Source organism: Tachyglossus aculeatus, chromosome 26, assembly GCF_015852505.1.
Source record: "Tachyglossus aculeatus isolate mTacAcu1 chromosome 26, mTacAcu1.pri, whole genome shotgun sequence".
In the NCBI taxonomy this organism is placed as follows: domain Eukaryota; kingdom Metazoa; phylum Chordata; class Mammalia; order Monotremata; family Tachyglossidae; genus Tachyglossus; species Tachyglossus aculeatus.
In genome coordinates, this window is record NC_052091.1 from 13,136,547 (window position 1) to 13,149,653 (window position 13,107).

The window sequence follows — 13,107 nt, forward strand, 5'->3', positions numbered from 1 at the left end:
GGCATAAGGGGCTCACAAGTAAGGTGGGGGATGGGATACACAGGTATATACAACAGTAACAACAGAGTGCAACAACAAGCAACATAATCAACAAGGTAAGATGACAAAGTCAGTCAGTGAGTCACTTGTACTTATTGAGCATTTACTTTCATTCCATCATATTTATTGGGCGCTTCCTAGGTGCAAAGCACTGTACTAAGTGGTTAGGAGAGTACAATATAACAACATAACAGACGCATTGCCTGCCCACAACGAGCTTACAATCTAGGCGGGGGGACAGTCATTAATATAAATAATTATAGATATGGACACAAGTGCGGTGGGGCTGGGAGGGAGGATGAATAAGGGGAGCAAGTCAGGGTGACATAGAAGGGAGTGGGAGAAAAGAAAAAGAAGGCTTAGTCAGGGAAGGCCTCTTGAAGGCAAGCAGAAAGTCCTCACTCTGGGCTTCAAGGCTGTCCATCACCTCGTCCCCTCCTACCTCACCTCCCTTCTCTCCTTCTACAGCCCAGCCTGCACCCTCCGCTCCTCTGCTGCTAACCTCCTCACCATACCTCGTTCTCGCCTGTCCCGCCATCGACCCCCAGCCCACGTCTTCCCCCTGGCCTGGAACGCCCTCCCTCCGCACATAGGCCAAGCTAGTTCTCTTCCTCCCTTCAAAGCCCTACTGAGAACTCACCTCCTCCAAGAGGCCTTCCCAGACTGAGCCCCCCCTTTTCCTCTCCTCCTCCCCATCCCCCCCGCGTACCTCCTTCCCCTCCCCACAGCACCTGTATATGTTTGTACAAATTTATTCCTCTATTTATTTTACTTGTACATATTTACAATTCTATTTATTTTATTAATGATGTGTACGTAGCTATAATTCTATTTATTCTGATGGTATTGACACCTGCCTACTTGTTTTGTTTTGTTGTTTGTCTCCCCCTTCTAGACTGTGAGCCCGTTGTCTCTATGTTGCCAACTTGTACTTCCCAAGCGCTTAGTACAGTGCTCTGCACACAGTAAGCGCTCAATAAATACTGTTGAATGAACGAATGAATGAGGGAGATGTGCCTTTAATAAGGCTTTGAAGTTGGGGAGAGTAACTGTCTGTCGGATATGAGGAGGGAGGGTGTTCCAGGCGAGAGGCAGGACTTGGGCTAGAGGTCGGCGGCGAGTTAGAGGAGATCGAGGTACAGTGAGAAGGTTGGCATTAGAGGAACAAAGTGTGCGGGCTGGGTTGTATTAGGACCGTAGTGAGGTAAAGACAAGTGAAATCATGGATCTAGAAGGTGGGAGTCCAAGGACTACCCAATGCTCCAGGTAAACAGTCTTTAGTTACAAACAACACAGTATTTTAGTTACAAACCAGAGCAGCTGCATTCAGATTAAAGTCATTAAAAAGTCTGAAACACTTTACCTGAGGGGAAAGAAATGACTTTTCTACTTTATCAGCTATGAAAACAAACTCTTGAAACAATTAAAAAAAATCCATCAAAATCTTTTGCAATTTTCTATTGCGGAAGTAGACACTAGAGCAATAGCTGAAAATCAGTGAATCAATTCAAAAATTCAGATGTGGAAGTGGTTTAAAATGCTTGCAATATTGCTTTATGGAAAATACTGTTCTCTTTACTGCTAGACCACAGACTATAGTCGGAAAAAAAGGTCCGGCTGCTATGTTTGGCTTCCAGAAAACTAATGTGGAACTGAAGGAACTTTTGGAAATGTTTACTTTTGATTTTGCCTGTAATACAGATAATTTGTACATGAACAGGCCACTGGCTCCTGTTGGTCTTAACTGTCAGTTATAATCACTTTAAGCCTAAATGTTTATAATAAAAATGTAAAAGACCTTATTCATTCCAGTCATGGGATATAAAGTTTAAAAAAAGTATAGGAGACATGGTAAAATCAAATATGAACTTTTGTTTATGGTGCTCTGGGTAATGCCGTTTAACCTGGGAAAACATGGAATCTTTAAGAATATTTCAAAGTGTTTTTATTTAGTTTCCATTGTTAGAAGCTCTAATGGCCCATCCGGTATTGTTTATTTAGGGCCACGTTGTTTGGGTCACTATGTTGTGATAGATATCATGACCTTACTATGGCCAGTACCTTCCATTTAGCTTCTCCTTCGCTGGGCACAAAGAGGTCATTTGATAAATCGTAGTGGCAATCATGAGCCCAACTCTTTCTCATTTGAAAGGGCATGTCTTATATTCAAGGTATATGAACATGTGTGGGTCACTGGTGATATAAATTGGAATGTAGTAATCCCTCAGTATTTACATACAACTATCTCATGATGCAAGGAAAGCAAATTTATATGTCCCTCAAAATAGAGAAGAAATGGGTTTAAAATAACTACTACAAAGGAAAATAAGGATTCTGCAAAGAAGCCCAGTTACCTGGACTATAGTTAAACAGTTGTCTCTGCCATTCAAAATTTCTTCTACCAATAGAGGTGTATAGTCTATTGTTTTTGGCAAATTTTAGCTTTGCCTCTGAATTCCTGGGTTATCTTGGGACAGTTTTAGCTTGTCTCATCATCACCAATAACACAAGCAGCATGTATTAATATGGACCGAGCATTATGCTAGATTATTTTTAGAACTGGTTGTCCTTGTCTACTAGGAATTTACATGTTAGAACAGATTCGCAATTCCTTAAAACGTTAAGACATCTGAACAGTTTAGCCCTCAAGATCAATAATACAATAAGCATGACAAGCAGCAGGATGTAGTGGATAGAGCATGGGCCGGGGAATCAGAGGGTCGGGGCTCTAATCCCAGCTGCTTCCACCACTTGTCTTCTGTGTGACTCTGGGCAAGTCACTTAATTTTTCTGTGCCTCAGTTACCTCATCTGTAAAATGGGGATTGAGACTGTGAACCCCACATGGGACAGGGACTGTGTCCAACCCGATTTGCTTGTTTCCACCCCAGCGCTTAGTACAGTGCCTGGCACATAGTAAGTGCTTAACAAATACGATAATTATTATCAAGATCATCACCTGACTGTATTTCAACTGTAAGCGGCTAGAAGGCAATCGACCAATCAATGGCATTTCTTGAGGGCTTACTGGGTGCAAAGAACTGTACTAAGGAGATACAGACAGACATTAAAAATAATAGATTTTTAAGTGCTGTGGAGCTGTCTGTGGGGTGAATATCAAGTGCTTAAAGCCTATAGGCACAGGCAATGAAGAAAAAAGAGGGAGTAGGGGAAGTGAGGGCTTAGCTGGGGAAGACCTCACAGAGGACATGTGATTTTAGTACGGCTTCGAAGGTGGAGTAAATGCTGATCTGTTCTGTATGAAGTGGGAGGGAGTACCAGGCCAGAGAGAAGACATAAGCAAGGGGTATGACTACAGGCATCTTCTTTTGCACATTTCTGGTGGTAATTATGATTGACTCCAATTCTCCCCTATTTGGAGGGAATTTTCCCCCAACACTATAAAATCCCTTTGGTATTAACTATGGTACTTCCTACACAGGCAGTACGTTTGCAACGGTCAGTGTTCAGGGTTTTTGTGTTTTAGAATTAGGGAGAAAGTCTGGAGGGTGGGTGGGAAATTATCCCTTTATTTCCTTTTAACTAGGAGAGGCTTTGAGAAGAGAATGGTATTTCAGGAGATCTTCGAATGAGGGAAGAGAAGGGGTAAACAGGAATAGGGCAATAGGTCTCACTGTAACCTATTCACCATTGAGTTCTGTCTGTTGGGCCTTAGCTGCCACAGAAATCCTCTTTTTTATGGTATTTGTTAAGCACTTACTATGTGGCCGGCTCTGTACTAACAGCTGGTGTAGATACAAGCTTACTAGGATGGACACAGTCCATGTCCCCCTTGGGGCTCAGAGTCCTAATCCGCATTTTTCAGAAGAGGTAACCGAGGCACAGAAAAGTTAAATGACTTGCCCAAGGTCACACAGCAGAAAAGTGTTGGAGCTGGAATTAGAACCCAAATCCTTCTGACTTATAATGATGGTATTTGTTAAGTGCTTACTATGTGCAAAGACTTCAAGACCTGTGCTCTATCCACTAGCCCATATTGCTGCTTTCTGTATACACTCTTGTGAAAATTAAAGATAATGCCTTAATCTGGATTTTGGGGAGTTGGAGGTAAGAGTCTCTAGAGAGGATTCTGGTATTTGGCAGTCTCTAATTTATGATGCAACAAAGGCAGTGCTGTCTAACTCTGAGTGGAAGTTGCAGGGAAACAAGTCTGTTACCTTGATTTAGCCTGTTGCCTGTTTTTGATCTACAAAAAAACCTCACGCTAAAAAGGCTTAGGTACTAGCATATTGTTATAAATAGAAATAATTCTCCCAATATAAATACAAAATATTATTTATTTCATTACACTCGGAGCTACGTTCCTTCCAAAAAGGACATCAGCCTGCGTTTTTGAAAATGCATGTCTAAGGTATTTGCTGACATTCTGCATACAGAAGCTGTGTAGCATTTATTAGAACAGGCATGGGATTCCAAAATAATCCTGACTCAAAAATAATTTCAGCCCAATGTCAATATTCCAATTTATGCCAGTTTTAGGGTATGGCTTTTCAAGAACAGATTCAGTCTGTCCTGCTGGTCATGAAAAGAATGTTCATGAAAGTTTAAGAAAATAACATTGCACTTCAGAAATGAAAATGCCTTTAAAAATAAAGTCTGTATCATCTCTGTCTAAAGTATTGCATTACAACAAAAGTGTCGAGACAGAAAACTTGGATTGGGCTACCTCAAAGGAAGGTGATATTTAAATACAGAGATGTGGTTAAGGGTTACCCCTCTAACCAATATTAAGAGAGATAGTCCGGAAACTAGTAGTGGGGAACTGGATTTGCAAGTGAACAAAAAGACTTATTCGCAGCAGCGGTTCCTCCGAGGAATTCACAGTCCCCATTCTGAAGCTCTTATCTTATTGGAAAAGATGTTTCCAATCAACCAGAGGTTGAAAATCACTGGTTTCCCTTCCCCACTACCCTCTCACTGGCTCTATGGCTCTATGCAGGGTTGAGGGAACTACTATTATTTCCTTTACTTCCTATTCCTTACTTCCTATTTTCTTTATGAGGAAAGCACAATTAAAATATTTTGAGAGAATTTCACCTTTATATAAGCTGACCTAAGTCGATAGCTCTTGGTCTCAATCTACAAGGCAATGTTACCGTGAGTATCCATTTCATCACTACATAGCAACAAAAGGATATATGGTTCTGGATGGGGGTTAAGGAAGCACTATTTAATTACTGCTCTGCAATTTCAGAGGAAAAGTTAAATTGTTGCCTAAGTATGCTCCAGGTCTTAGGTTCTTTTAAAGGACTCTAAACAGGGCCTCTTTATCCCACATGAAAAGCAATCTTTTGAAAAACAGAAATGCAAATATTTTCCAACTTCTCTTCTTGGCCCTAGTTCCATTCAGAGTTCTTCTCCATTCAATATAAGGCTCAGACCTCTACAGGGAAAAAGAAAGTGGCCTCCAATGTAGAAGGAGAGCTAAAAAGGGAAGATTGCTCTTATACAGCCTTCCTTCTGTTCCCCAATATTATTACCAACAATTATTAACAACTTAACACAGTGCCGAGCACTGCAGTAAATCCAGGGGTAATGATGAGAAAAATTAAATTCAACTCTGGCCCGTGGCTGACAGGAGGTTCAATCTAAGCAGAGTTGGACAGACACTTAGAACAAGAATATAATCCAATTAAAAATAAACATAGGCTAAAATTAAACAGTGCAAGAGTGATTAAACATATACATTAAACACTGCTTGAAGGAAACAAGTGACGACCTTCAGGGATTTAATTGTCCCAGGCAAAAAGTCCTTGGGGAGGAAGTGCTCCAACCTTCCCATCATTCCAAATGCTTGACAGGGGCTTCTGAGCACCCTCCACTCCTCATCCCACGTTCCTCAGTCCTTAACTTCCTAAAGCGCACACTTTTCTTGTGTTATTAGAAAGGGAAGGGGTCTTCCCCTAGCACTCTTTTCACGATTCTGAGAAAGTCAGTTCATTCATTGCTGGGGTATGCACGATGAAAGAACTGGGGAGAATGGAGAAAAAAGGCTGTGGCATGACATATCAATCAATCTATGGTATTTATTGATGATAATGCTATTTATTAAGTGCTTAACACGTCTTAAGCACTGCTCTAAGTGCTGGGGTGGATACAAGCTAATCAGGTTAGACATAGTCCCTGTCCCATAAGGAGCTCAGAGTCTTAGACTGTAAGCTCACTGTGGGTAGGGAATGTCAATATTTATTGTTGTATTGTACTTTCCCAAGTACTTAGTACAGTGCACAGGGTAAGCTGCCTGGGGCTGCCACAGTGCTTGTTGTGGCCCAAGTTTTCCTTCTTGCCTGGTGTGCTATTTTAGGCAGTGAGGAGAGGAAAAAAAAAAAGTAAATGGAGAATCATTACAGTGAAGCCTTGCTTTGCTGACTTTGAAAAAAAAAAACAACGATATGAGGGACACGCTGTTATTCCAGGGAGGGAGACTGTGGCCTGTAATGGAAGAGTTTGAGGATGTCAGTCAATCTATCAAGTTTTACTCATTTCGTATTCTTTAACAGGAAGAAGCTCACTTGGCACTCTGGCATAGTGATAATTGTAATCGTAATCTAGGTCACTGCATCACCTTCTTGAAACATAATCTAGCTGTTGCCCTAGGCCATTCTTATCTGTGAGACTGGACAGTTTTTGGCAGGAGGTAGATGCTCTCTGCCAAAGGCTGCCACCTTCTCTGCTCTGCTGCCAACCTGAAATTTGATGTCGCTCAGTCAATCCTATTTATTGAGTTCTTACTGTTTGCAGAGCACTGTACTAAGCACTTGGGAGAGTACAATATAATAAAAACAGATGATAAATTCTTAAGCATTTACTATGTACTCCCAGGCAAGTGCTCTATCTACTGGGCCATGCTGCTTCTTGTCAAACTACCTTCTTCCCAATGCGCCTCTACTTCAAACAACTGGCAGTTACTGCTTCCTAGCAGTACATTTTAGAGATACAAATGTCCTAAAATAATCCCAACACAAGAAGCAAGTAGAACAGACTTCGGGATGTGACCACTTTTAAAACATCATTTTGAGTAGAAAATAGTGTCAGTGTCTAAAGTGGGAAATTCAAGAACTACTAATGTAAATGCCCAGTGACAACGAGTGGTACTTGGAGGCATAAAGATTCAGGTGATCTCGAGTCCTGCTTTAAAGCACGGCTTTTGGGGTTTCTACCCAGGCTCCCAAGAGCCGAAGGCAGATCCCAATCAGGGTCCTTATGCCGGGGCTGAAGTCCCTGATGGCCTCCCACTCTTCTCTGTTACAAATGTGATGGTTGTTGGGACAGAACAGCTGGGGTTGGGAAGTGATGTCTCCAGTAGCAGCAGAAGCAGCTGCCAATGCCCAGACTGGCCAAATCACAGGAACCGCATAGCTGTGAATGGGGAGGATGGTGATAGTTCCAGTAACTGAGTGAGGTAAGGCCCTCCTCCCTAGCCTTCCATCTCTCCCTGTCATTCCTTCTTTTCCTCGCTCCCCTTTCCTCCCTCTATTCCTTCCATACAGTGCCTTTCTTCACATTGTTTCCACTACAAATTCTTTAGAATAACTAAATAAGGCCCACTAAAAGTACCTTGGATATTGCTGATTATCTGTGAACCTTTTTATTTATATTAAGATTTGCTATTTCTAAGCCCATGTTTTACATATAAATAAAAACAACGCAATTTTAGTCTAGAAATAGAAATTCACAGCTCAAAACTGAAGTCCAAACCTTCAGTGATGGGGTAGTTGATGCAGTGAATGACAAGAATCTAAAAGATGGAACTGGTGCAAATATTTTTCTGAGGAGTAGCGTGGTCTAGAGGAAAGAGCATGGGCCTAGGTGTCAGAGGACCTGAGTTCTAATCCCCACCACCACCATCTGTCTGCTGTATGACCTTAGGCAAGTCGCTTATCTTCTCTGTGCCTCAGTTACCTCATCTACAAAATGGGGATTAAGACTATGAGCCCTGTGTGGGACAGGGACTGAGTCCAACCTGATTAGCTTGTATCTTCAGTCTCCGGAACATAGGAAATGCTTAAAAAAATTGGAAAATAAAGGGCTGATAGGTTGGTGTATGGCAGAACCGAGTTGGAGAGGTTGCTGAGGTATCTTGAGTGGAGAATATGGAAATGCAGCTTGGATTGGTTCTTCCAAGGCATACAGATAGTCTTTTGGCTTTTGTAGTAATAGTACAATTTATTAAGCACCTATTGTGTGCAAAACAGTGCACTGAGCACTGGGAAAGAATATACAGGTGGCTGTATGTCTCAGATGTTGACATTGGAGTAATTTATGATGCATTCAGGTGCCATAATGCAGAGAATGGGTCCACAAAGGAAAGTGGCAATTGGCTGGTAAATTTGTTCCAGGTGGCAAGCCAATTAGGGCCTCAAACAGAAATTTTTTTTTGGATTGAATGGTCTAGTTGGACCCATGTTCAAAGTAATTGGACAATTGTTAAATCTACACTTCACTTCGCATGCACATACTTGGCATAATTCACCCAGAATCACCATTTGCACTTTGTGGAGCTGAGATGGTGGAAATCCCACTCTCTACCCCTCTGGTACTTTCAGCCTGAACTAGGTTTATGTGCTGCTGCTTGCACCTAAGCCAAGGGAAGGGAAGGGGAACTTGGCCTTTTCATTCCTCACCCACAAAATTGGAGGATGGGTTTACAAAAGATCACATTCATTACACCCTCATTTTTTTTAAACTTACCCTATACCTAAATTTTACCTAACAGTGGATTTTTTGTTGGCTCTACCTTCAAGGCAACACTAAAACCTGTCCTTTCCTCTCTGCGAAAATGCTGATCTGAGCACTTACCATATCTCACCTTGACCAATAATAATAATAATGATGACATTTATTAAGTGACTTGCCCAAAGTCACACAGCTGACAATTGGCAGAGCCAGAATTTGAACCTATGACTTCTGACTCCCAAGCCCGGGCTCTTTCCACTGAGCCACGCTGCTTCTCTACTACTGCATCAGCCTCCTTGCTGACAAATCTGCATCCTGACTCTCCCCACTCCAGTTCACATTTCCATTCTCCTGCCCAGATCGTTTTTCTAGTCCATGTTTCCCCACTCCTCAAGAACTTCAATGGCTGCCTGTTCACCTCCACGTCAAACAGAAACTCCATACTACTGGCTATAAAGCACTCCATCAGCTTGTCTATCCTGCTGTACCTCGCTGATTTCCTGCTACAACCCAGACCGCACATTTTGCTCCTCTAATACCAACCTACTCACTGTATCTCCATTTCATTTAATCTTGCCATCAACTCCTTCAGTACAACCTTCCTCTGGCCTGGTACTACCTTCCTGTTCCTATCTGACAGACCATCACTCTCCCCACCTTCAAAACCTTATTAAAAATCACATCTCCTCCAAGAGGCCTTCCCCTCTTAAGTCCTTTTTTCCCCTACTCCCTCTCCCTTGCATATGCACTTGGCTCTGTACCTTTAAGTATTTGATATTCACCCCACCCTCAGCCCCACAGTACTTATGTACATATCAATAATTCATTTATTTATATTAATATCTACCTCTCCCTCTAGAATGTATGCTGTTTTGTGGGCACAAAACATCTTTACCGATTCCGTTAACTGTACTCTCTCAACCATTTAGTACAGTGCTCTGCACACAATTAGAGTTCAAGAAACATCACCCATTGATTGGTTACTGGGTGACTGAATCATTTCCTTATTTCCATGAGTAGCTTGAATATTAGTAATAAAATGGCATCTTAACTGAGGAACTTGGTCATACCAAAGGAATAAAAGGTAAAAAGTAGTTGTCTCTGTTACTTAGGCAGATTCATATATGCACAATATGAAAGGATCAGTATTAGCCTTGGTTAAAAGGACAATTTACTTGCTTACCAAAGAGAGAATGGGGTAGCCAATCTGGGGCTCGTGGTTCACATGTAGTTCTCTTTCGGCTGCTGTGCAGCTCACAAACAGGTGTTCTACCATCTACTCCTACTGCTGCCATTGCAGTGGGCAATAATGTGCCCCATCTTCATCCTTTCTGGGGTAGGGATACAGTACTCCCTGCCCCCAGAGTTTTATCTTGCTTGCTGCAGCCATTCAATGCCCACCCAGAACACCTACTCTCTGCCACTCCCTTGGCCTCCCAGGAACCACGGCTTCTACAACTTCCTACTACCCCCAGGAACTCTTGAGCACTTCCCTCCTCCAGGAAACCCTGCTTTCGGCTGCCTCCCCAACTTCTGGAGCCCTGGCATCCATCCCCACTCCCCCCATCCCCCAGAACTCCCACTCTTTGCTACCTGCTGCCATTCTTTTAGACTGTGAGCCCACTGTTGGGTAGGGACTGTCTCTATAAGTTGCCAACTTGTACTTCCCAAGCGCTTAGTACAGTGCTCTGCACACAGTAAGCGCTCAATAAATATGATTGATGATGATGATTCTGGTTACGGCAGCTCTCAGTCTTACTTTGTTTTTGATGTGACTCCGACCGCCCCATTGTAGCATCACATTGGAGGGAATTTTCTCTGTTCTTTTGCTGTCCCTGAAGAGTTGCCAACTTCTTTTAACTTGTGAGCACTTAGAGAACAGGGCCCATGTCTTTTTATGTCCTGTTATGATGCTCAATGGTTAAAACATTGTGTGTATTCAGGTTCCCATTGGTTTGTAATAAATTTAACTAAAAGTTTTCTGGGTGCCCTCAAGAGTTCATCTTAACTGCCGGTAAACTACTAACCCTCTTGTCTATTCTCGCCATCCCAAAATCCCTATGACTCAAAATTTATAATTGCGACCACTGGAAAGACAGCGAAAATGATGGGGAAAAGGTCTGAAAACCTGCCTGATTATTCAGTAATGAACTCCGTGCAGCTGGATGAAGGTTAAGGTGAAAAGGCCAAGCAAAATGACGGCTACTACTCTGTGGGCAGAAATGGCATTCAGCAGAAATAGGGTTAGTCAGTCAGTCTGAGGAACTAAACGGTCTCTGCTTTCTAATGGGATACTTACCTCTAAGTGATGATAGCACTGAACGAAATTGGGGGGTTGGAGAGTAGAGGTGGGGCTGAGGACAAAGTAATCGAATGGAAGGTTCAGCATGTAAACAAAGGTTCTGGGCATTGTGCAAGACGCAGACAAGAAAAACAGGTAATAGCCAAGGCATGTGACCAGAATGAATGACAAAGGCTAGACAAGCCCCCAGACAGAATGGCAAAGAAGGACACAGACGAAACAAGACAAGATGGATGGACTCGATAAGGAAATTCCTGGGAAATGCCCCAATTTGAAAGGCAGGGAGTAGATACAACTTAGACATATCTGGAGGAGTCACTCATCCTTCAGCAAGTTGATACTGACTGATAAGCAAGATGCAAATTTCAGTTAGGTTAAAACAGAGCCATTTTTTGCAAATATTTTCAAACCACTTACGGTGAGGCAAATGAAGGGCAAACTATTTGCCAATGAAATAAAACATGAATCCTAGAAGGTAAGCTTTATTCTGTACCTTAAGGCAAACCCCCAAACACAAGTTAAACCACTAATCCAATTTGACTTATAAAGTGGACTTACTTTCCATTGACAGCAAAACAGAGTCTGCACATTCCATGTAAGACTGCTGTAGCATTCTGCAGAAATGTAGCTATTTTTGGATGTTCATCAACCGGGCCTTGCACAGAAAGGAAGCAGCCACACAGCTTGTCCATCAATCCTATGTTCACCACATAGCTGCAAGTGTAGAAAAACATTACATTACAAAATGCCACACTGCCAGGGTCAATTTCCCCAGCAAATTCTGTATCACTGATTTTACACCATACAAAAAAAAAAAGCAAGTTTCAAATTTACAAATATATAAATACAACAAAGCTTAAATAAAGAACACCAAGCTACAATATATTTAAATCTGGCCAGACGTTTCTGTTACGTGATGGATTTTCCTTTTGATGCTATTTTTCAACTTAGATGAAGTGGTTTACTCTACTGTACACTTTTCTGGGCAGAAGACTATTACCATAGTAAAATGATTTATAATCATCTCTGGTTTGCTGTGATAACTTTTTTTCTGGTATAAGAAGTCTAACTCACTAGAATGTAGCAATTCAGGAAATGAGACTTCTACCGAGATATCTAATTGCAAGATAAATTCCTAATACTTTCTGTAGTCTATTACTTATTTCATTACTATTAACAGGACATCAAATAGCAAGAACATAATAGCCTTTTAGATTATAAAGAACACTAGTCACTATCTCTGAAGTGGATATTTAAGATGTCTGGAGGACTTTCATCGTCTTCATTTTTTTCTTCATCTTTTTCCACTGGATAGATGGATCGATCTCTGGGCTTGTCTTTACAAATCTCACTTAACAGTAATTGCACTTTTATTAGATTACAAAGCAGCAATCATTGAAAATAAGATTTTAAGATCATTAAAGATTCTCCACAGAGAGAATTCTCTGCTCTGAGAAGTTTTGGCACTGACTTACTGCTGTTGTTTCCTCTTTCAGAGCTGTAAGCAATGAATATAACAGAAAAGGTGCATTATTTAAGAAACTAAGAACAAAAATCAGAGATTAAAAATTTTGGATTTGTATTTTTAATTTACAAAGAAAATCTACAATCAGGAGGTGTTTAAATTGCTATTGTACTTTGAGCAGTCTCATGTAGGGTAAAATTAGTAAAAAGCCCTGGAAACATACCTACTGATGTGGGAAACTCATCAGTCAACATTCCTTTATTAATAAACCTTTTTCCGGCTCCTAACCATACTATTTTTGCAGTATTAGATCAGCCCATTCTCACAACTTCTGTGTAAATCTACAGCTAAAATTGGGATGCATATTGAGTTCAAACTAACCAACTCAATGTTTGGATACAAGGTTTTCTTAAATCAATTGTCAAACACCATGGAGAAGCAGAGAAGCCCATTGGAAGTGATGGATTGTTACAAGTTTGCCTTTTCCTTCAAAAAAGGTACAGTAATGGCTGTTTTTCAATATACAAATCTAATGCCATTTTGGCTTTGGTGAGGGTCACTGAGCAGAGTCTCAGTTTATGTTTCTGGAAGAAATTTGGATTAAA

At 41.4% G+C, this 13,107-nt stretch overlaps 1 protein-coding gene across 4 annotated transcripts in view; it reads right to left on the bottom strand.

Moving 5' to 3' along the window:
- Positions 1–13,107, bottom strand: part of SCAPER (S-phase cyclin A associated protein in the ER) — a 291,810-nt gene that overhangs the window by 48,912 nt on the left and 229,791 nt on the right. For all 4 annotated transcript variants that reach the window (XM_038767151.1, XM_038767150.1, XM_038767149.1 and 1 more), the window contains one exon: positions 11,596–11,751. In XM_038767151.1, the coding sequence (XP_038623079.1) occupies positions 11,596–11,751 (156 nt within the window). The remainder of the gene's footprint in view (positions 1–11,595; positions 11,752–13,107) is intronic.